The 23,969-nt window shown below is 44.7% G+C and overlaps 1 protein-coding gene across 1 annotated transcript in view; it reads right to left on the reverse strand.

Moving 5' to 3' along the window:
- Window positions 1-13,485: 13,485 nt before the first annotated feature.
- CCDC81 (coiled-coil domain containing 81) overlaps window positions 13,486-23,969 on the reverse strand; it is a 188,270-nt gene continuing 177,786 nt past the window's right edge. Inside the window, exon 16 of the mRNA XM_053708642.1 lies at window positions 13,486-13,792. Within this exon, the coding sequence (XP_053564617.1) occupies window positions 13,654-13,792 (139 nt within the window). The 3' untranslated portion in view covers window positions 13,486-13,653. The remainder of the gene's footprint in view (window positions 13,793-23,969) is intronic.

A 23,969-nucleotide genomic window follows, 5' to 3' on the forward strand; every position in this document is an offset into this window, starting at 1 on the left:
ACATGACAACCCCAGACGATCGTTTCGGCCTCCTATGGGCCTCGTCAGTGAGGTGCAGCCACATTCCTCTAAGCACACTGGGCAAGGAGTCCACGTCTGGTTTCCCCCATCACCCATAGGGAGACTTCCCCAGGGTCATAATAATTTGCATACAAAGAGAGAAGCGCTCTACCAGGAACGAACAACAGCTCAGTGGCTTGTTCTATGGCGATTTACCACCCGGAGGCAGCCTCTTTTAGACCAGTGTGCTTTTCACAGAAGAAAACTTTCCTGAAGTATATCAGTCTGATCCCGCCAAGTAAGGTCAGTCCAGCCCCGAAATACCAGGCAATTCTCCTCTGAACAAGGAACATGACAACCCCAGACGATCGTTTCGGCCTCCTATGGGCCTCGTCAGTGAGGTGCAGCCACATTCCTCTAAGCACACTGGGCAAGGAGTCCACGTCTGGTTTCCCCCATCACCCATAGGGAGACTTCCCCAGGGTCATAATAATTTGCATACAAAGAGAGAAGCGCTCTACCAGGAACGAACAACAGCTCAGTGGCTTGTTCTATGGCGATTGACAATGGCAATGGTACATGAGCCTGAGGGGCAAGCATGCAGCTCACTCTACCTCACAAAAGAAGACATAAGACACCTATCCTCTAAAGAGGATATTAAAGAGGCCATGATGGACTTTAAATCTATGTTTGGAGAGCTTAAAAGGAATATAGAAACTGTAGATCAGCGGGTCACTATTATAGAAGAGAAACAGGACACACTGAGCTCAGACCTACAGCACCAGAATAGCTGCTTGCAGGCCCAGGATGGCACTGTACAGGCTCTCATGGATCGGGTGGAGGATCTGGAGAACAGGAGCCGGAGGAACAACCTCCGGCTCCGGGGCGTAACAGAAGCTGTTGATCCCCCTGCCCTGCAGAGCTACATACAGGAACTCGTCAGACACCTGAAGAAGGACGAGTCTGCCTCAGAGGTACAGATAGAAAGAGCACACCGAGCTCTGAGGCCTAAACCACCAAGCAGAGCCCCGCCAAGGGACATCATAATGAAGATGCTGTCGTTTAAGGACAAAGAGGATATTCTAAGGCTTGCCAGGGCACAGCACCCGATAGAATTCAGAGGGTCCGAAATCCAGGTATACTCCGATCTTTGCCCAACAACCCTGCAAAAACGAAGGGACATGAGGTTCATTACAGCAGTCCTCAGGGAAAATAGGATCCCATATAGGTGGGGTTTTCCCACCTGCCTGGTAGCAACAAAGAACAATACCTCACATGTCCTTAAATCTATAGAAGACCTACCCAGCTTCACACAAGCACTGGATATCCACATCGCCCCTCCACAGGACATTGATGACGACAACCGCAGGGCCCAGCGGAGACCCACATTTGGGGACCGCCGGCCACTAGCACAGTGAACAAGAACTCAAAGAACAAAAGAACTCTTGACTGTAAGACATAAATAACCTGTTAATACAGAACTGGTGCTGCCTGGATCGCTTGCAGGTCGTATGTTGCATAAATGTTTATAGATATCAATGTTTACCTGATGTTATGTATTTATAACTGTACTTGGATCTAGACAACATGGGTATGTCCTATTGGGCAGCATGTGTACTTGCAGTGTGATTAGTCAGTTAACAGGGAACAGACAGAAGACTCACGACCCAACACACCTTCTCCTCATAATCACACCTACATACATAACATGGAAAACAGAAAAGGGGGGCCTGCCCTTGCGGCCCCCGGCGACGGACCGGGCGCCGGAGGCTGGGAGGGCGGAACTGTTAGTAAAGGTACACATAGAAGTAGCCTGGGAAGGGAGTGCCACAAGATGAGCAGGCATGAGCCTGTGGATAGGATATCGGATTAAGCAGGTTATGTAATTCATTGTTCCTATACTTGCTGCTTGAAGTTCTTGTTTCATATGTTGTTTACTGTTATGGTTTGATATGCCGTTTAGAAATGCGTAACTAGAGAACGTTAGTTTACTAAGTTAATTACAAATGTTTATGTTTATAGCGAAAGTACGGGGACAACTACCCCCCCCCCGACCTATTGAAGTAACTGTCTAGTTGGAGTCAGCTAATTGTTTATTGACGTCTAACACAGTACACCTTTCTTTTCTTTCCCCCCCACATTCTCTTACCATCCCCCCTTCATAACAGCTCATATCCTCCCCCATTTTTCTCCTCTAATTACCCCCCCTTTTTTCGCTTTTTTTTCTCTCCCCTTCCTCCTTCTCCCCCTTCTCCCTCTTCTCTTCTCTCTCCCATAGATACTCACCCCCCTTCCTAGCCCATCCCGTCTCCTCGCCCCCCCCCCAGGCCCTCTGGGCTATTGCAGGCCCACCCGCACACTATGGCACCAATCCAGAACAGACCGCACCCTATAGAGCTTGTCACGATAAACGTAAAGGGGATGAACAGTCCTAATAAACGATCAATACTCAATAGGGATATGCACAGAATGGGTGCGGATATCATATTACTACAAGAAACGCACTTTTCAGTCAATCACGAACCAAAGTGGTGCTCTCACCGATACCCCACGGCGATTTTTGCGTCAGGTCCCAAAAAAAAGAACGGGGTGGGGATATTGTTTAGCGCAAACACGCCATTTCAGGTCATACAGGCATACAAAGACCCGGAGGGCAGATATTTAGTGGTCACAGGGCTCCTATATCATAGGCCTATCACCCTGGCCAATGTCTACTGCCCCAATCACTCCCAGCACCTCTTTCTGCCAAAAGTCATCCGAAAAATACAAGAGCTTAAAGTGGGCATTCTGTATGTAGGGGGGGACCTCAATGCATCACTTGTCCCCTTATTGGACACCTCTGACGGCCTCTCCAGCACCCCCCATAAGACACTGAAGCACATCAATACCTCACTGGCAGAACTAGGTCTATATGACATTTGGAGGACACATCATCCCGCAGGCAGGAACTACACCTTCTATTCACACCCTCACAGGAAGTACTCCAGGATAGACTATCTGTTCACAGACACAATAGGGCTAACAATCACTAGAAGCAGTAATATACACCAGATCACATGGTCTGATCACGCTCCCGTGGGGTGCGCAATCTTATGGCCCACTGTGCCAGTGGCACCTTATATGTGGAGGTTAGAGGATACCCTGTTAGATGACCCCTTGTTCGGAAGGGAGCTGAGTGGCGCCATCCTGGAGTACTTTCGTCACAATACCGATGACCAATTACCAGTAACCACGGTTTGGGAGGCACACAAGTGCACTATTAGGGGCCTCCTTATCAAAAGGAGAGCGGGTCTCAGAAGGGCTAGAAGGGAACACTATCAAAATCTACTGACACAAGTAACCAATGCCGAAACAAAACACAAAGCACAGCCAACAAATGAGGCACATTCCAAAACATTGATCACTGCTAGAAAGACACTCATGCAATTCCTACAGGAAGAGTACCAGAATCAAGCACTAAAGCTGAGACAACTCTATTACGAACAGGGGGACAAGGCAGGAAAGCTACTCGCTAGGGCACTAGCTCGCAAACAAATCAAATCACATGTGCATCAGATAGTGGATAAAGAGGGTAATATCAAATCAGACGCAGACTCGATAGCGGATACCTTTAGACAGTACTATGCTTCATTATACAACCTCAAACAAACACATAGAGAAGCAGAGGTACACCAAGGAGGGGGACGGGAGGAGGAAAAAAGTATAGCATACCTTGAGGAGGTAACCCTCCCCAAGATCACAGAGGGGGACAGAGAGGCACTGGATACTCCCATTTCCATATTGGAAATTAAAAAAGCAATCAAAGACCTCCCCACCGGTAAAAGCCCTGGACCGGATGGATTTGGACTCAAGTATTACAAAAAATATGCAGACATACTGGCCCCAAATCTGATGAAACTATTTAACACACTATCCGACTCCCCAACCCTTCCACGCTCCATGCTGGAAGCTTACATCACGGTAATCCCCAAACCCGGGAAACCACCCGACAAACCTGAAAATTACAGGCCTATATCTCTTTTAAACTCAGATGTGAAGATCCTGGCCAAAGTCATAGCAACGCGAATAAACAAGCTCTTGCCAAACCTGATCTCTACTGATCAGGTGGGGTTTATACCCGCCCAAGAAGCGAGAGACAACACTCTAAAAATCTTACAGATGATCACATACGCACACAATCATAGTCAGCCACTCACCCTGGTCTCAACAGACGCAGAAAAGGCGTTTGACCGGGTGAGTTGGCCTTCATGCGTCACACTCTCGAGAAGTTCGGATTCGGTCCCAGCATAATAAACGTGATTATGTCACTCTACTCGACACCTAATGCCAAGATTCGGGTCAACGGTACGCTATCAAACACCTTCCAGATCCAAAACGGAACAAGACAGGGATGCCCCCTCTCGCCATTGCTGTTCGCCCTGACGGTCGAGGCACTGGCGAGCAAAATAAGAGCCAATCCGACCATTAAGGGATTAAGGATTGGGGGGACAGAGCATAAGCTTTCAATGTATGCAGATGATATTCTGTTGACGCTATCTGACTCCCCTAGCTCACTTAGGGTAGCACTGTCGGAATTCTCCGCTTACGGAGAAGTATCCAATTTTCTGCTTAACCCCCAGAAATCAGAAATATTAAATATTACAGAACAACCCACGGTGTTTGCGGCTCACCACACGGACTGCCCCATCAAAATTGCAGAGCAATCCATCAGATACTTAGGGATTTTGATTTCCTCTAACATCAGTGAGATATCAGACACTAACTATAAGCTCATCTGTGGAGACATAATCAAAGACTTAAACAACTGGAAAAATAAAACAATCTCATGGATGGGACGGGTGGGGGTGGTAAAAATGAATATCTTGCCGAGGGTGCTGTACGTGATGCAGACAGTCCCGATCCACCCAACCACACCATACATTAGGCAAATTCAAACAGTCATGGAGTCCTACATTTGGAATGGGGTAAAACCCAGAATCAGGAAACAGACCATTTACTTGCCCAGAGAGAGGGAGGGGCTGGGGGTGCCTCTGCTGAAGGAATACCAGAGAGCTATCTCCCTTCAGAGGATAGTTGAGTGGAGCCAGAACTTGCGCAGCAAGGCCTGGGTCCAGATGGATAACGAGGTCCTGAACCGTGACAACACGGGAGCCCTAGCGTGGATCCCTGCCAAGCACCGCCCCCCTGCGGTACAGAGATACCCCCTAGTGGAGGAGTTGTTTGTGACATGGGACAGACTACTTAGCGAAAACCCGCAGCTTTCTTCCCATAACTCACCAAACACTCCAGTTCGAGACAATCCAGAACTTGGAATAGAAAACACACCACATGCCCCGGGAGCGTTCCACACTCTCCAGGAGACCTCAATTTCCAATATAATACACCAAGATAAGATCAAAACACACGCAGAATTGATGGAATGGGCCCCAGATATCTTTGCCTCTTGGTTTAGAATGGCACAGATAACACACTACATCAAAACACACAAAGACAGAGCCTCGCTCACGAGGCAAAGGACAATATTTGAAACTCTCTGCACGATGTCCCAAACCCCAGCCCACCTTATCTCTCAGATATACAAAATACTCTTGTTGAAGGGGGAATTCACTCTCCCGAGCTACACACAGGCCTGGCAGGCAGACCTAGACCAGGAGATAGAATATAGGGAATGGCTTAAGATCTTTGATAGGGCCAGGAGAGCCTCAGTGTCAATGAGAATACAGGAAACCCACTTCAAATTGCTCAGCAGGTGGTACATGACCCCTCATAGACTGCAAAAAATCTATCCACACACAAGTGGGGGATGCTGGAGGGGATGTGGTGGGGAGGGAACCCTTTTGCATATCTGGTGGAGCTGTCCACTAATACAATCCTATTGGGAAGAGGTGCTGGGAGACATGAGCAGAATACTAAAGGTCATTATCCCACCAAAACCATCATACTTGATCTATCACGGACTCCCTAAAGTGATGGGAGAAGACAAGTACCTACTCCTGCTACTCATGTTAAACAGTGCGAAGGGCCTAATACCCAGGCACTGGAAGGCAACTCAGGTGCCAGACATTCGAGAGTGGAGAGCTAGAGTAGAGGAGCTGTTGAAGCTAGAAAGATATCACTATCTTAAGACAGGCAGGCTAGCCACACATGAAATGATGACATTGACATGGTTAGGCAAAACAGAATTTATGCTTACCTGATAAATTACTTTCTCCAACGGTGTGTCCGGTCCACGGCGTCATCCTTACTTGTGGGATATTCTCTTCCCCAACAGGAAATGGCAAAGAGTCCCAGCAAAGCTGGTCACATGATCCCTCCTAGGCTCCGCCCACCCCAGTCATTCGACCGACGGACAGGAGGAAATATATATAGGAGAAACCATATGATACCGTGGTGACTGTAGTTAGAGAAAATAATTCATCAGACCTGATTAAAAAACCAGGGCGGGCCGTGGACCGGACACACCGTTGGAGAAAGTAATTTATCAGGTAAGCATAAATTCTGTTTTCTCCAACATAGGTGTGTCCGGTCCACGGCGTCATCCTTACTTGTGGGAACCAATACCAAAGCTTTAGGACACGGATGAAGGGAGGGAGCAAATCAGGTCACCTAAATGGAAGGCACCACGGCTTGCAAAACCTTTCTCCCAAAAATAGCCTCCGAAGAAGCAAAAGTATCAAATTTGTAAAATTTGGCAAAAGTGTGCAGTGAAGACCAAGTCGCTGCCTTACATATCTGGTCAACAGAAGCCTCGTTCTTGAAGGCCCATGTGGAAGCCACAGCCCTAGTGGAGTGAGCTGTGATTCTTTCAGGAGGCTGCCGTCCGGCAGTCTCATAAGCCAATCGGATAATGCTTTTAAGCCAAAAGGAAAGAGAGGTAGAAGTCGCTTTTTGACCTCTCCTTTTACCAGAATAAACAACAAACAAGGAAGATGTTTGTCTGAAATCTTTAGTAGCCTCTAAATAGAATTTTAGAGCACGGACTACGTCCAAATTGTGTAACAAACGTTCCTTCTTTGAAACTGGATTCGGACACAAAGAAGGTACAACTATCTCCTGGTTAATATTTTTGTTGGAAACAACTTTCGGAAGAAAACCAGGCTTAGTACGCAAAACCACCTTATCTGCATGGAACACCAGATAGGGCGGAGAACACTGCAGAGCAGATAACTCTGAAACTCTTCTAGCAGAAGAAATTGCAACCAAAAACAAAACTTTCCAAGATAATAACTTAATATCTACGGAATGTAAGGGTTCAAACGGAACCCCTTGAAGAACTGAAAGAACTAGATTTAGACTCCAGGGAGGAGTCAAAGGTCTGTAAACAGGCTTGATTCTAACCAGAGCCTGAACAAATGCTTGAACATCTGGCACAGCTGCCAGTCTTTTGTGAAGTAAAACAGATAAAGCAGAGATCTGTCCCTTCAGAGAACTTGCAGATAATCCTTTCTCCAAACCTTCTTGTAGAAAGGATAGAATCTTAGGAATTTTTATCTTGTTCCATGGGAATCCTTTAGATTCACACCAACAGATATATTTTTTCCATATTTTATGGTAAATTTTTCTAGTTACAGGCTTTCTAGCCTGAATCAGAGTATCTATTACAGAATCTGAAAACCCACGCTTTGATAAAATCAAGCGTTCAATCTCCAAGCCGTCAGTTGGAGGGAAACCAGATTCGGATGTTCGAATGGACCCTGAACAAGAAGGTCCTGTCTCAAAGGTAGCTTCCATGGTGGAGCCGATGACATATTCACCAGGTCTGCATACCAAGTCCTGCGTGGCCACGCAGGAGCTATCAAGATCACCGAGGCCCTCTCTTGATTGATCCTGGCTACCAGCCTGGGAATGAGAGGAAACGGTGGGAATACATAAGCTAGGTTGAAGGTCCAAGGTGCTACTAGTGCATCTACTAGAGTCGCCCTTGGATCCCTGGATCTGGACCCGTAGCAAGGAACCTTGAAGTTCTGACGGGACGCCATCAGATCCATGTCTGGAATGCCCCATAATTGAATTATTTGGGCAAAGATTTCCGGATGGAGTTCCCACTCCCCCGGATGGAATGTCTGACGACTCAGAAAATCTGCTTCCCAATTTTCCACTCCTGGGATGTGGATTGCAGACAAGTGGCAGGAGTGATCCTCCGCACATTGGATTATTTTGGTCACTTCTTCCATCGCTAGGGAACTCCTTGTTCCCCCCTGATGATTGATATATGCAACAGTCGTCATGTTGTCTGATTGAAACCATATGAATTTGGCCTTTGCTAGTTGAGGCCAAGCTTTGAGAGCATTGAATATCGCTCTCAGTTCCAGAATGTTTATCGGGAGAAGAGATTCTTCCCGAGACCATAGACCCTGAGCTTTCAGGGGTTCCCAGACCGCGCCCCAGCCCACCAGGCTGGCGTCGGTCGTGACAATGACCCACTCTGGTCTGCGGAAGCTCATTCCCTGTGACAGATTGTCCAGGGTCAGCCACCAACGGAGTGAATCTCTGGTCTTTTGATCTACTTGAATCGTCGGAGACAAGTCTGTATAATCCCCATTCCACTGTCTGAGCATGCACAGTTGTAATGGTCTTAGATGAATTCGTGCAAAAGGAACTATGTCCATTGCTGCAACCATCAATCCTATTACTTCCATGCACTGCGCTATGGAAGGACGAAGAACAGAATGAAGTACTTGACAAGAGCTTAGAATTTTTGATTTTCTGACCTCTGTCAGAAAAATCCTCATTTCTAAGGAATCTATTATCGTTCCCAAGAAGGGAACTCTTGTTGACGGGGACAGAGAACATTTTTCTTTGTTCACCTTCCATCCGTGAGATCTGAGAAAGGCTAGGACGATGTCCGTATGAGCCTTTGCTTTTGACAGAGACGACGCTTGAATCAGGATGTCGTCCAAGTAAGGTACTACTGCAATGCCCCTTGGTCTTAGAACCGCTAGAAGGGACCCTAGTACCTTTGTGAAAATCCTTGGAGCAGTGGCTAATCCGAATGGAAGTGCCACAAACTGGTAATGCTTGTCCAGAAAAGCGAACCTTAGGAACTGATGATGTTCCTTGTGGATAGGAATATGTAGGTACGCATCCTTTAAATCCACGGTAGTCATAAATTGATTTTCCTGGATAGTAGGTAGGATCGTTCGAATAGTTTCGATTTTGAACGATGGAACCTTGAGAAATTTGTTTAGGATCTTGAGATCCAAAATTGGTCTGAATGTTCCCTCTTTTTTGGGAACTATGAACAGGTTGGAATAAAAACCCATCCCTTGTTCTCTTATTGGAACTGGATGAATCACTCCCATTTTTAACAGGTCTTCTACACAATGTAAGAATGCCTGTCTTTTTATTTGGTTTGAAGATAATTGAGACCTGTGGAACCTTCCCCTTGGGGGTAGTTCCTTGAATTCCAGGAGATAACCTTGAGAAACTATCTCTAGCGCCCAAGGATCCTGAACATCTCTTGCCCAAGCCTGAGCAAAGAGAGAAAGTCTGCCCCCCACCAGATACGGTCCCGGATCGGGGGCCAGCCCTTCATGCTGTTTTGGTAGCAGTGGTAGGCTTCTTGGCCTGCTTACCCTTGTTCTAGCCTTGCATTGGTCTCCAGGCTGGTTTGGGTTGTGAAGTATTACCCTCTTGCTTAGAGGATGTAGAATTAGAGGCTGGTCCGTTTCTGCGAAAGGGACGAAAATTAGGCCTATTTTTAGCCTTAAAAGACCTATCCTGTGGGAGGGCGTGGCCCTTTCCCCCAGTGATGTCTGAAATAATCTCTTTCAAATCAGGTCCAAATAATGTTTTACCCTTGAAAGGGATGTTAAGCAATTTTGTCTTGGAAGACACATCCGCTGACCAAGACTTTAGCCAAAGCGCTCTGCGCTCCACGATAGCAAACCCTGAATTTTTCGCCGCTAATCTAGCTAATTGCAAAGCGGCATCTAAAATAAAAGAGTTAGCCAATTTAAGTGCTTGAACTCTGTCCATAACCTCCTCATACGAAGATTCTTTATTGAGCGACTTTTCTAGTTCCTCGAACCAGAAACACGCTGCCGTAGTGACAGGAACAATGCATGAAATTGGTTGTAGAAGGTAACCCTGCTGAACAAAAATCTTTTTAAGCAAACCTTCTAATTTTTTATCTTTGAAAGCACAACTATCTTCGATAGGAATAGTAGTGCGTTTATTTAGAGTAGAAACCGCCCCCTCGACCTTGGGGACTGTCTGCCATAAGTCCTTTCTGGGGTCGACTATAGGAAATAATTTCTTAAATATAGGGGGGGGAACAAAAGGTATGCCGGGCCTTTCCCACTCCTTATTTACTATGTCCGCCACCCGCTTGGGTATAGGAAAAGCGTCGGGGGGCACCGGAACCTCTAGGAACTTGTCCATCTTACATAATTTCTCTGGAATGACCAAATTGTCACAATCATCCAGAGTAGATAATACCTCCTTAAGCAGTGCGCGGAGATGTTCTAATTTAAATTTAAATGTCACAACATCAGGTTCAGCTTGTTGAGAAATTTTTCCTGAATCTGAAATTTCTCCCTCAGACAAAACCTCCCTCATGGCCCCTTCAGATTGGTGTGAGGGTATGTCAGAACAGTTATCATCAGCGTCCTCTTGCTCTTCAGTGTTTAAAACAGAGCAATCGCGCTTTCTCTGATAAGTAGGCATTTTGGATAAAATGTTTGCTATAGAGTTATCCATTACAGCCGTTAATTGTTGCATGGTAATAAGAATTGGCGCACTAGATGTACTAGGGGCCTCTTGTGTGGGCAAAACTGGTGTAGACACAGAAGGGGATGATGTAGTATCATGTTTACTCCCCTCATTTGAGGAATCATCTTGGGCAATATCATTATCTGTGGCATTGCTGTCCCTACTTTGTTTGGACACTATGGCACAATTATCACATAAATTTAAATGGGGAGACACCTTGGCTTTCATACATATAGAACATAGCTTATCTGATGGTACAGACATGTTAAACAGGCTTAAACTTGTCAACAAAGCACAAAAAACGTTTTAAAATAAAACCGTTACTGTCACTTTAAATTTCAAACTGAAAACACTTTATTACTGAATATGTGAAAAAGTATGAAGGAATTGTTTCGAAATTCACCAAAATTTCACCACAGTGTCTTAAAGCATTAAAAGTATTGCACACCAAATTTCAGAGCTTTAACCCTTAAATTAACGGAACCGGAGCCGTTTTTACATTTAACCCCTATACAGTCCCAGCTATATGCTTTGCTGAGACCCAACCAAGCCCAGAGGGGAATACGATACCAAATGATGCCTTCTATAAGCTTTTTCAGTGATTCTTAGCTCCTCACACATGCATCTGCATGCCTTGCTCTCCAAAAACAACTGCGCATTAGTGGCGCGAAAATGAGGCTCTGTCTATAACTAGAAAAGGCCCCCATCTGAAAAAGGTGTCCAACACAGTGCCTGCCGTTTTTCTAAACAATCCCCAAGATTATAATAACCATTAATAGTTAGAATCTGCAAAATATGCCTAGCAAAGCAATCGTTTTAGCCCAGAAAAATGTCTACCAGTTTTTTTAAGCCCTTATGAAGCCCTTTATTCTTTTATTTAACTAAGAAAATGGCTTACCGGTCCCCATAAGGGGAAATGACAGCCTTCCAGCATTACATAGTCTTGTTAGAAATATGGCCAGTCATACCTTAAGCAGAAAAGTCTGCCAACTGTTTCCCCCAACTGAAGTTACTTCATCTCAACAGTCCTGTGTGGAAACAGCAATCGATTTTAGTAACTTCTGCTAAAATCATCTTCCTCTTACAAACAGAAATCTTCATCTTTTTTCTGTTTCAGAGTAAATAGTACATACCAGCACTATTTTAAAATAACAAACACTTGATTGAAGAATAAAAACTACATTTAAACACCAAAAAACTCTTAACCATCTCCGTGGAGATGTTGCCTGTGCAACGGCAAAGAGAATGACTGGGGTGGGCGGAGCCTAGGAGGGATCATGTGACCAGCTTTGCTGGGACTCTTTGCCATTTCCTGTTGGGGAAGAGAATATCCCACAAGTAAGGATGACGCCGTGGACCGGACACACCTATGTTGGAGAAAGGGCTTTAGTGAAATCTATTAGGAAACCAAAGCTGAACACATAAGAACTTCACCCAAAGCATAAAGGGGGCATATCCTGTACCTAATCCTAGTGTCCCCACCTCATCGGTGCACATCTTCTCTCCCTTATAGCTAATCATCACACCTTCCTTCCCCCCCTCGCCCCAACATCCTCAAAACTCTTGTTCCTGCCTTCTCAGCCATCCCTACCTGTCTTCCCCTCCCCCACCACCCCACAACCCCCCCTCCCCTTTTTTTTTTTTTTTTCTTCCCTCTCCTTCTCACCCTCCTCTCCTTTCTTCAATACTTCTTTGTTTACTCTCTTTCTTTTTTTTAGCCCATCTGGGCCATAATTCTGATGTTACGCTACAATGAACATGTTATGCCAAAGATGTGAAATTATATATATACAACGAGTCTTTCTACTCGTTGGAGCAAGCTCAAGGACAATATTGAAAGAAGTTGACGACATCCAATTTGTAAATAGGAATATCCTGCTTCAGACTTGATAAACATTAGCGCTTAGAAGCTCAGGGAACATAGAAGGGTAAATTTGTTTATATCAGAAAACCTCTTTCCAATGTAATGTACCCTTTGTAAAAATTGCTATATTTATGTAATGTTGTCCTTCCTTTATAACAAATCAATAAAGCTTGTTTTGAAAATTAAAAAAAGTCTGGATAGGCTACACCGAACAAGGCAAGTGGTGGGGCATATTTGGCTATGAAAAAACAACTGAAGAAACATGATGTTAATTTGTTCAGAAAGTTGTCACACTCAGCTAGCATGTTAATTTATTGAAAGACTACAGATGTCTTGTATTTACACAGATACTATAAACCTATCATTTCCATTGACTAAAACATACTAACTTTCCTCCAGTAGTCAAACAGAGGTCACACAGAAAACGCGTATTGAAATATAACAAAATAATAATTTAATGTCTCCAGTGGTGAAAATGTATTAAAATTCATTTTAGTCTCTTTAAAGAACACTTAAAGAAATATAAAAACAACAATTGTTATTTCATTATTCAGATTTACTTATATGATCTAAATTGCTTCATTCGCTAGGTACACTTTGTTTTAAAGCATATCTAAGTAGGCTAAGGGGCAGCAATGCACTACTGGGAGCTAGCTGGTGATTGGTGGCTGCACTTATATCCCTCTTACCACTGGCTCACCTGATGTGCACAGCTAGCTCCTAGTAGTGCTCTGCTGTTTCTTAACCAAAGGATACCAAGAGAATAAAGAAAATTTGTTCAAAGAATTAAATTGGAAAGTTGTTTAAAATTGTCCTCTGTGTGAATCATGAAAGACAAATGTTGGGCTGTATGTCCTTTTAATGACATTTAGATTTGATAACACTTTAAAAGAACCACAACAAAAAGATTTAATTGCAAGGTTAGTACCATTTTATTTGCTTTTTTGGGATGCTCCCATTTGCTTTCATAACTTTTGTTTAGTGAAACCGCATACAGAATTTGATTCTATGCCTGTGTAGTTTTTAAATATATCCACAAGTAGCACACTCCGAGTGAGACAAACTTCCCCATCTTTTCAAACCATTAAACGAGAACCAGGGATGTATCTTGACTCGCGCCATATATTGGTTTCTCCACAATTTGTCGTACGTCTTTTACACTGAAGACATCGCCGGTACTTTTCACACTGATCAAGTAGAAGATGACTTCCAGACCTGCAGTGAGCAAATTAGAATTTCAGAGTTACCATTTGAATCAATGGCCAATCAAAACAAAAACATAATTTATGCTTACCTGATAAATTCCTTTCTTCTGTAGTGTGATCAGTCCACGGGTCATCATTACTTCTGGGATATTAACTGCTCCCCTACAGGAAGTGCAAGAGGATTCACCCAGCAGAGCTGCATATAGCTCCTCCCCTCTACGTCACTCCCAGTCATTCGACCAAGGACCAACGAGAAAGGAAAAGCCAAGGGTGAAGTGGTGACTGGAGTATAAATTAAAAAATATTTACCTGCCTTAAAAACAGGGCGGGCCGTGGACTGATCACACTACAGAAGAAAGGAATTTATCAGGTAAGCATAAATTATGTTTTCTTCTGTTAAGTGTGATCAGTCCACGGGTCATCATTACTTCTGGGATACCAATACCAAAGCAAAAGTACACGGATGACGGGAGGGATAGGCAGACTCTTTATACAGAAGGAACCACTGCCTGAAGAACCTTTCTCCCAAAAATAGCCTCCGATGAAGCAAAGGTGTCAAATTTGTAAAATTTGGAAAAAGTATGAAGCGAAGACCAAGTTGCAGCCTTGCAAATCTGTTCAACAGAGGCCTCATTCTTGAAGGCCCAAGTGGAAGCCACAGCTCTAGTAGAATGAGCTGTAATTCTTTCAGGGGGCTGCTGTCCAGCAGTCTCATAAGCTAAACGAATTATGCTACGAAGCCAAAAAGAAAGAGAGGTAGCGGAAGCTTTTTGACCTCTCCTCTGCCCAGAGTAAATGACAAACAGAGAAGACGTTTGTCGGAATTCCTTAGTTGCCTGCAAGTAAAATTTTAGAGCCCGGACTACATCCAGGTTGTGCAGTAGACGTTCCTTCTTTGAAGAAGGATTTGGGCATAAAGAAGGAACAACAATCTCTTGATTGATATTCCTGTTAGTAACTACCTTAGGTAAGAACCCAGGTTTAGTACGCAGGACTACCTTATCCGAATGAAAAATCAAATAAGGAGAATCACAATGTAAGGCTGATAATTCAGAGACTCTTCGAGCCGAGGAAATAGCCATTAAAAATAGAACTTTCCAAGATAACAACTTTATATCAATGGAATGAAGGGGTTCAAACGGAACGCCCTGTAAAACATTAAGAACAAGGTTTAAACTCCATGGTGGAGCAACAGTTTTAAACACAGGCTTAATCCTGGCCAAAGCCTGACAAAAAGCCTGGACGTCAGGAACTTCTGACAGACGTTTGTGTAACAGAATGGACAGAGCTGAGATCTGTCCCTTTAATGAACTAGCAGATAAACCCTTTTCTAAACCTTCTTGTAGAAAAGACAATATCCTAGGAATCCTAACCTTACTCCAAGAGTAACCTTTGGATTCACACCAATGTAGGTATTTACGCCATATCTTATGGTAAATCTTTCTGGTAACAGGTTTCCTAGTCTGTATTAAGGTACTAATAACTGACTCAGAAAACCCACGTCTTGATAAAATTAAGCGTTCAATTTCCAAGCAGTCAGCTTCAGAGAAGTTAGATTTTGATGTTTGAAGGGACCCTGTATCAGAAGGTCCTGTTTCAGAGGTAGAGACCAAGGCGGACAGGATGACATGTCCACCAGGTCTGCATACCAAGTCCTGCGTGGCCACGCAGGTGCTATTAGAATCACTGATGCTCTCTCTTGTTTGATTCTGGCTATCAATCGAGGAAGCAACGGGAAGGGTGGAAACACGTAAGCCATCCTGAAGTCCCAAGGTGCTGTCAGAGCATCTATCAGGACTGCTCCTGGATCCCTGGATCTGGTCCCGTAACGAGGAAGCTTGGCGTTCTGTCGAGACGCCATGAGATCTATCTCTGGTTTGCCCCAACGTCGAAGTATTTGGGCAAAGACCTCCGGATGAAGTTCCCACTCCCCCGGATGAAAAGTCTGACGACTTAAGAAATCCGCCTCCCAGTTCTCCACTCCCGGGATGTGGATTGCTGACAGGTGGCAAGAGTGAGACTCTGCCCAGCGAATTATCTTTGATACTTCCATCATAGCTAGGGAGCTTCTTGTCCCTCCCTGATGGTTGATGTAAGCTACAGTCGTGATGTTGTCCGACTGAAACCTGATGAACCCCCGAGTTGTCAACTGGGGCCAAGCCAGGAGGGCATTGAGAACTGCTCTCAATTCCAGAATGTTTATTGGCAGGAGACTCTCCTCCTGACTCCATAGTCCCTGAGCCTTCAGGGAATTCCAGACGGCACCCCAACCTAGAAGGCTGGCGTCTGTTGTTACAATTGTCCAGTCTGGTCTGCTGAATGGCATCCCCCTGGACAGGTGTGGCCGAGAAAGCCACCATAGAAGAGAATTTCTGGTCTCTTGATCCAGATTCAGAGAAGGGGATAAGTCTGAGTAATCCCCATTCCACTGACCTAGCATGCACAGTTGCAGTGGTCTGAGGTGTAAGCGTGCAAAGGGTACTATGTCCATTGCCGCTACCATTAAGCCGATTACCTCCATACATTGAGCCACTGACGGGTGTTGAATGGAATGAAGAGTGCGGCAAGCACTTTGAAGTCTTGATAGCCTGTCCTCTGTCAGGTAAATCTTCATTTCTACAGAATCTATAAGAGTCCCCAGGAAGGGAACTCTTGTGAGTGGAACGAGTGAACTTTTCTTTTCGTTCACCTTCCATCCATGTGACCTTAGAAATGCCAGCACTAACTCTGTATGAGATTTGGCAGTTTGAAAGCTTGAAGCTTGTATCAGAATGTCGTCTAGGTATGGAGCTACCGAGATTCCCCGCGGTCTTAGTACCGCCAGAAGAGCACCCAGAACCTTTGTGAAGATTCTTGGCGCTGTAGCCAATCCGAATGGAAGAGCCACAAACTGGTAATGCCTGTCTAGGAAGGCAAACCTTAGGTACCGGTAATGATCTTTGTGAATCGGTATGTGCAGGTAAGCATCTTTTAAATCTACAGTGGTCATGTACTGACCCTCTTGGATCATAGGTAAAATTGTCCGAATAGTCTCCATCTTGAACGATGGAACTCTTAGGAATTTGTTTAGGATCTTTAAGTCCAGGATTGGTCTGAAAATTCCCTCTTTTTTGGGAACCACAAACAGATTTGAGTAAAACCCCTGTCCCTGTTCCGATCGTGGAACTGGATGGATTACTCCCATTAACAAGAGCTCTTGTACGCAGCGTAGAAAGGCCTCTTTCTTTGTCTGGATTGTTGACAATCTTGACAGATGAAATCTCTCTCTTGGAGGAGAGTATTTGAAGTCCAGAAGGTATCCCTGAGATATTATCTCTAGCGCCCAGGGATCCTGAACATCTCTTGCCCAAGCCTGGGCGAAGAGAGAAAGTCTGCCCCCCACTAGATCCGATCCCGGATCGGGGGCCCTCAATTCATGCTGTTTTGGGGGCAGCAGCAGGTTTCCTAGTCTGCTTGCCCTTGTTCCAGGACTGGTTAGGTTTCCAGCCTTGTCTGTAGCGAGCAACAGCTCCTTCCTGTTTTGGTGCAGAGGAAGTTGATGCTGCTCCTGCTTTGAAATTACGAAAGGAACGAAAACTAGACTGTCTAGTCTTGGCTTTGGCTTTGTCCTGAGGCAGGGCATGGCCTTTACCTCCTGTAATGTCAGCGATAATCTCTTTCAACCCGGGCCCGAATAAGGTCTGCCCTTTGAAAGGTATATTAAGCAATTTAGACTTAGAAGTAACATCAGCTGACCAGGATTTTAGCCACAGCGCCCTGCGTGCCTGAATGGCGAATCCTGAATTCTTCGCCGTAAGTTTAGTAAGATGTACTACGGCCTCCGAAATGAATGAATTAGCTAGTTTAAGGACTCTAAGCCTGTCCGTAATGTCGTCCAGAGTAGCTGAACCAATGTTCTCTTCCAGAGACTCAATCCAGAATGCCGCTGCAGCCGTGATCGGCGCAAAGCATGCAAGGGGTTGCAATATAAAACCTTGTTGAACAAACATTTTCTTAAGGTAACCCTCTAACTTTTTATCCATTGGATCTGAAAAAGCACAGCTATCCTCCACCGGGATAGTGGTACGCTTAGCTAAAGTAGAAACTGCTCCCTCCACCTTAGGGACCGTTTGCCATAAGTCCCTTGTGGTGGCGTCTATTGGAAACATTTTTCTAAATATCGGAGGGGGTAAGAACGGCACACCGGGTCTATCCCACTCCTTAGTAACAATTTCAGTAAGTCTCTTAGGTATAGGAAAAACCTCAGTACTCGTCGGTACCGCAAAATATTTATCTAACCTACACATTTTCTCTGGTATTGCAACTGTGTTACAATCATTCAGAGCCGCTAACACCTCCCCTAGTAATACACGGAGGTTTTCCAGTTTAAATTTAAAATTTGAAATATCTGAATCCAGTCTGTTTGGATCAGAACCGTCACCCACAGAATGAAGTTCTCCGTCCTCATGTTCTGCCACCTGTGACGCAGTGTCTGACATGGCCCTAATATTATCAGCACACTCTGTTCTCACCCCAGAGTGATCACGCTTACCTTTTAGTTCTGGTAATTTAGCCAAAACTTCAGTCATAACAGTAGCCATATCCTGTAATGTGATTTGTAATGGCCGCCCAGCTGTACTCGGCGCTACAATATCACGCACCTCCCTCTGAGCGGGAGATGTAGGTACTGACACGTGAGGCGAGTTAGTCGGCATAACTCTCCCCTCGCTGTTTGGTGAAATTTGTTCAATTTGTACAGATTGATTTTTATTTAAAGTAGCATCAATACAGTTAGTACATAAATTTCTATTGGGCTCCACTTTGGCATTGCAACAAATGACACAGGTATCATCTTCTGAATCAGACATGTTTAACACACTAGCAAATAAACTTGCAACTTGGAAATACAATTCAAATAGAATAATATTAAAACGTACTGTGCCTTTAAGAAGCACAGAAGATCTATGACAGTTAAAAATTAATAAATTGAAACAGTTATAGCCTCAATCCTTGTAAACAACAGAACTTTAGCAAAGGTTTAACCCCATTAGCAAAGATAACAATTTCTGAAAGCAGGAAACAAATTACAGAATAAAAGTTTTTATTTCAGTCAAACTATAATTCTCACAGCTCTGCTGAGAGAAATTACCTCCCTCAAAATAAGTTTTGAAGACCCCTGAGCTCTGTAGAGATGAACCAGATCATGCAGGGAATACAATGAGTTGCTGACTGAAATATTTGATGCATAGTAAAAGCGCCCCTCCCCCACACACACAGCAGTGAGGGAGAACAGAAACTGACAGAAAAAACAGATTTAAGCAACTGCCAAGTGGAAAAATGGTGCCCAAACATTTATTCACTCAGTACCTCAGCAAATGAAAACGATTTTACATTCCAGCAAAAACGTTAAACATAATCTCTAGTTATTAAACAGCTTTATGTCTTTCTTACAGTGTAATTCTAGTGAAGTACCATTCTCCCAGAATACTGAAGTGTAAAGTATACATACATGACATTATATCGGTATGGCAGGATTTTCTCATCAATTCCATTGTCAGAAAATAAAAACTGCTACATACCTCTATGCAGATTCATCTGCCCGCTGTCCCCTGATCTGAAGTTTACCTCACTCCTCAGATGGCCGAGAACAGCAATATGATCTTAACTACTCCGGCTAAAATCATAGCAAAACTCTGGTAGATTCTTCCTCAAACTCTGCCAGAGAGGTAATAACACACTCCGGTGCTATTTTAAAATAACAAACTTTTGATTGAAGATATAAAACTAAGTATAATCACCATAGTCCTCTCACACGACCTATCTAGTTGCTGGGTGCAAGAGAATGACTGGGAGTGACGTAGAGGGGAGGAGCTATATGCAGCTCTGCTGGGTGAATCCTCTTGCACTATCTGTAGGGGAGCAGTTAATATCCCAGAAGTAATGATGACCCGTGGACTGATCACACTTAACAGAAGAAATAGTTGTCTAACTCAAGGGTTAATCACAATCTTACGCTTGTTTGTGGCAAATAACAATTTCTGGACACCGGCTGGTAATGACAGTGTGTTTTGTCCAGAACAAAGCTGGAAGCTCGAAATTCTCCAACCGAAGCCAGCACTAAATCATTATATATTTTAATTAATATCTTTATTTTGTTAATTAAAATATATACTTGATAAAAAAACAATCAAAATAGTGATATTGGGTTTTAACAATTACAGGTTAAAGAGTATGTAGGCACCAAAACCATAGAGATATGTGTGTGTTTCTCTAAGGGATATTATCAGTATTGCGTGTTTGTTGTGTTAATAATTTCACTTATTTTAATAGTCGTTAAACTGCTTATTAATATTTTTTTATATAATTTTTATTGAATTTTTAAAGTACAGAAAAATAAGAAAGCTAAATCAATAAAACGTTTGATCAGTACCCTACAGTGCACATCAAGTAGATAAACAGGGATTAACGTTAAACATAACAGCAATATCCCTCTATAGGCTCCTACTAGAAGTACCTGCCCTATGGGGTATCTTTCCATCTGGACAAATACAGCCACACAGGCATAAGATAAGAGTTTTGGTACCAGGCTTCCTTATGATTAAACATCTCCAAAGAAGGACTCAGAACATGCTGTAGACCCTAGAAGCGCCTTATTTTAAGACTAGATAGAGCGAGGAAGAAAAGATGAGTGGCAGAAAGAGAGGCATTACACACACTGGAATAACAAATAAAGAAAAGAGGGGAACCCCTACCCAACCCGTCAGAGTTTGTATAAACCTGAAAACTTGTTTTCCAATAAAGGGCTAGATTACAAGTTGCATGCTAACGTTTGAGCGCCAGTGATATGAGAGTATCGTAGGCACGTTAATTTGAGAGCTTATTACAAGTTGAAAATAAACATGTTTGCTCTAATTTAAAACGTGTCAGGTTAGCGCAACTGAAGACCTTGAGTAAAAATCTCACTTTTGTTGCCAACGGTTTAGACATTAATGGCTGTGTGTTGAGTTATTTTGAGGGGACAGCAAATTTACATTGTTATACAGGCTGTACACTCACTACTTTACAATGTAGCAAAGTGTCATTTCTTCAGTGTTGTCACATGAAAAGATATAATAAAATATTTCAAAAATGTGAGTGATGTACTCACTTGTGTGAGATACTGTGTATATATATATATACATATACAGTTGTGCTTATAAGTTTACATACCCTGGCAGAATTTATGATTTCTTGGCCATTTTTCAGAGAATATGAATGATAACACAAAAACTTTTCTTTCACTCATGGTTAGTGTTTGGCTGAAGCCATTTATTATCAATCAATTGTGTTTACTCTTTTTAAATCATAATGACAACAGAAACTACCCAAATGACCCTGATCAAAAGTTTACATACTCTGGTGATTTTGGCCTGATAACATGCACACACGTTGACACAAAGGGGTTTATATATATATATATATATATATATATATATATATATATATATATATATATAGGTATCCAAAACACCAGAACTCGCCCACAAAGGAAAACTGCCTGGGTGCAAATTTGTAGAAGATATGCAGCCAAAAGAAAATGCACTCTCAGGACTTTCATAAACATGAAAGTCCTGAGAGTGCATTTTCTTTTGGCTGCATATATATATATATATATATATATATATATAAATGTGAATATATATTTAATAATACAAATTTTAAAAAATTCTATGTGAAGAACATTGGAATGTAAAATATACGTAACGTGCTTTGGGTTTCTCAATATCACAGTGTAAGTTTAGCGCAAATTTAAGAATGTTATCTTAAGGCACGTTATGGAAATATTAAATATTAATAACTAGTCCTAAAGCCCGTGTGCACGGGACAATTTTTTTAAGTACCGCAGTTTCAACCCTTGCTCCCTCTCTCTCCCCCCTCTCTTTTGCGCTCTCTCTTCCCCGCCCCTCTTCTGCTCTCCCCCCCTCTTTTGCTCTCTCTCTCTCTCTCTCTCCCTCTTTTGCTCTCTCTTCCCTCTTTTGCTCTCTCTTCCCCTCTTTTGCTCGCTCTCCCCCCTCTTTTGAGCTCTCTCCCCCCTCTTTTGCGCTCTCTCCCCCCTCTTTTGCGCTCTCTCCCCCTCTCTTTTGCGCTCTCTCCCCCTCTCTTTTGCACTCTCTGCCCCCTCTCTTTTGCGCTCTTTCCCCTCTCTATTGCTCTCTCTCCCCCCTCTCTTTTGCGTTCTCTCCCCCCCTCTTTTGCGCTCTTTCCCCTCTCTAGTGCTCTCTCTCCCCCTCTTTTGCACTCTCCCCCCATCTTTTACGCTCCCCCCCTCTTTTGCGCTCTCTCCCCCCTCTCTTTTGCGCTCTCTCCCCCTCTCTTTTGCACTCTTTCCCCTCTCTTTTGCTCTCAATCCCCCCTCTTTTGCGCACTCTCCCCCCTCTTTTGTGCTCTCTCCCCCCTCCCTTTTGCGCTCTTTCCCCTCTCTTTTGCTCTCTCTTCCCCTCTTTTGCTCTCTCTCCCCCCTCTTTTGCGCTCTCTACCCTCTCTTTTGCTCTCTCTCTCCCCCCTCTCTTTTGCGCTCTCTTCCCCCTCTCTTTTGCGCTCTCTCCCCCCTCTCTTTTGCGCTCTCTCCCCTCTCTATTGCTCTCTCTCCCCCCTCTCTTTTGCGTTCTCTCCCCCCCTCTTTTGCGCTCTTTCCCCTCTCTAGTGCTCTCTCTCCCCCTCTTTTGCACTCTCCCCCCATCTTTTACGCTCCCCCCCTCTTTTGCGCTCTCTCCCCCCCTCTTTTGCGCTCTCTCCCCCCTCTCTTTTGCGCTCTCTCCCCCTCTCTTTTGCACTCTTTCCCCTCTCTTTTGCTCTCAATCCCCCCTCTTTTGCGCACTCTCCCCCCTCTTTTGTGCTCTCTCCCCCCTCCCTTTTGCGCTCTTTCCCCTCTCTTTTGCTCTCTCTTCCCCTCTTTTGCTCTCTCTCCCCCCTCTTTTGCGCTCTCTACCCCCTCTTTTGAGCTCTCTCCCCCCTCTCTTTTGCTCTCTCTCTCCCCCCTCTCTTTTGCGCTCTCTTCCCCCTCTCTTTTGCGCTCTCTCCCCGCTCTCTTTTGCGCTCTCTCCCCCCTATCTTTTGTGCTCTCTCCCCCTCTCTTTTGCTCTCTCTCCCCCTCTTTTGCTTTCTCTCTCCCCTCTTTTGCGCTCTCTCCCCCCTCTTTTGCTCTCTCTCTCTCTCCCCTCTTTTGCTCTCTCCCCCTTCTCTTTTGTGCTCTCTCCCCCCCCCTTCTTTTTTGCTCTCTCTCTCCCCCTTCTCTTTTGCGCTCTCTCTCCCCCTTCTCTTTCACGCTTTCTCTCTCCCCCTCTCTTTTGCTCTCTCTCCCCCTCTTTTGTGCTCTCTCTTCCCCCCCTTCTGCTCTCTCTTTTGCTCTCTCTCTTCCCCCCTCTTTTTGCTCTCTCTCCCCCATCTCTTTTGCTCTCTCTCCCCCCTCTTTTGCTCTCTCCCCCCTCTTTTGCTCTCTCCCCCCTCTTTTGCTCTCTCCCCCCTCTTTTGCGCTCTCTCCCCCTCTCTTTTGCTCTCTCTCCCCCCTCTTTTGCGCTCAATCCCCCCTCTTTTGCTCTCTCCCCCCTCTTTTGCGCTCTCTCCCCCCTCTTTTGCTCTCTCCCCCCTCTTTTGCGCTCTCTCCCCCCACTTTTGCGATCTCGCCCCTCTCTTTTGCGCTCTCTCCCCCCTCTTTTGCGCTCTCCCCCCCTCTCTTTTACTCTCTCCCCCCCTCTTATTGCGCTCTCCCCCCTCTCTTTTGCTCTCTCTCCCCCCTCTTTCTTGCGCTCTATCCCCCCTCTCTTTTGCTCTATCCCCCCTCTCTTTTGCTCTCTCTCCCCCCTCTTTTGCGCTCTCTCCCCCCTCTTTTGCGCTCTCTCCCCCCCCACTTTTGCGCTCTCTCCCACCTCTTTTGCGCTCTCTCCCCCCTCTTTTGCGCTCTCTCCCCCTCTCTTTTGCTCTCTCTCCCCCCCTCTTTTGCTCTCTCTCCCCCCCTCTTTTGCGCTCTCCCCCCTCTCTTTTGCTCTCTCTCTCCCCTCTTTTGCGCTCTCTTCCCCCTCTCTTTTGCGCTCTCTCCCCCCTCTCTTTTGCGCTCTCTCCCCCCTCTCTTTTGCGCTCTTTCCCCCCTCTCTTTTGCTCTCTCTCCCCCTCTTTTGCTCTCTCTCCCCCTCTTTTGCTCTCTCCCCCCCCCTTTTGCTCTCTTCCCCCTA

The sequence above is a fragment of the Bombina bombina genome, chromosome 3 (genome assembly GCF_027579735.1).
Source record: "Bombina bombina isolate aBomBom1 chromosome 3, aBomBom1.pri, whole genome shotgun sequence".
Taxonomy (NCBI): domain Eukaryota; kingdom Metazoa; phylum Chordata; class Amphibia; order Anura; family Bombinatoridae; genus Bombina; species Bombina bombina.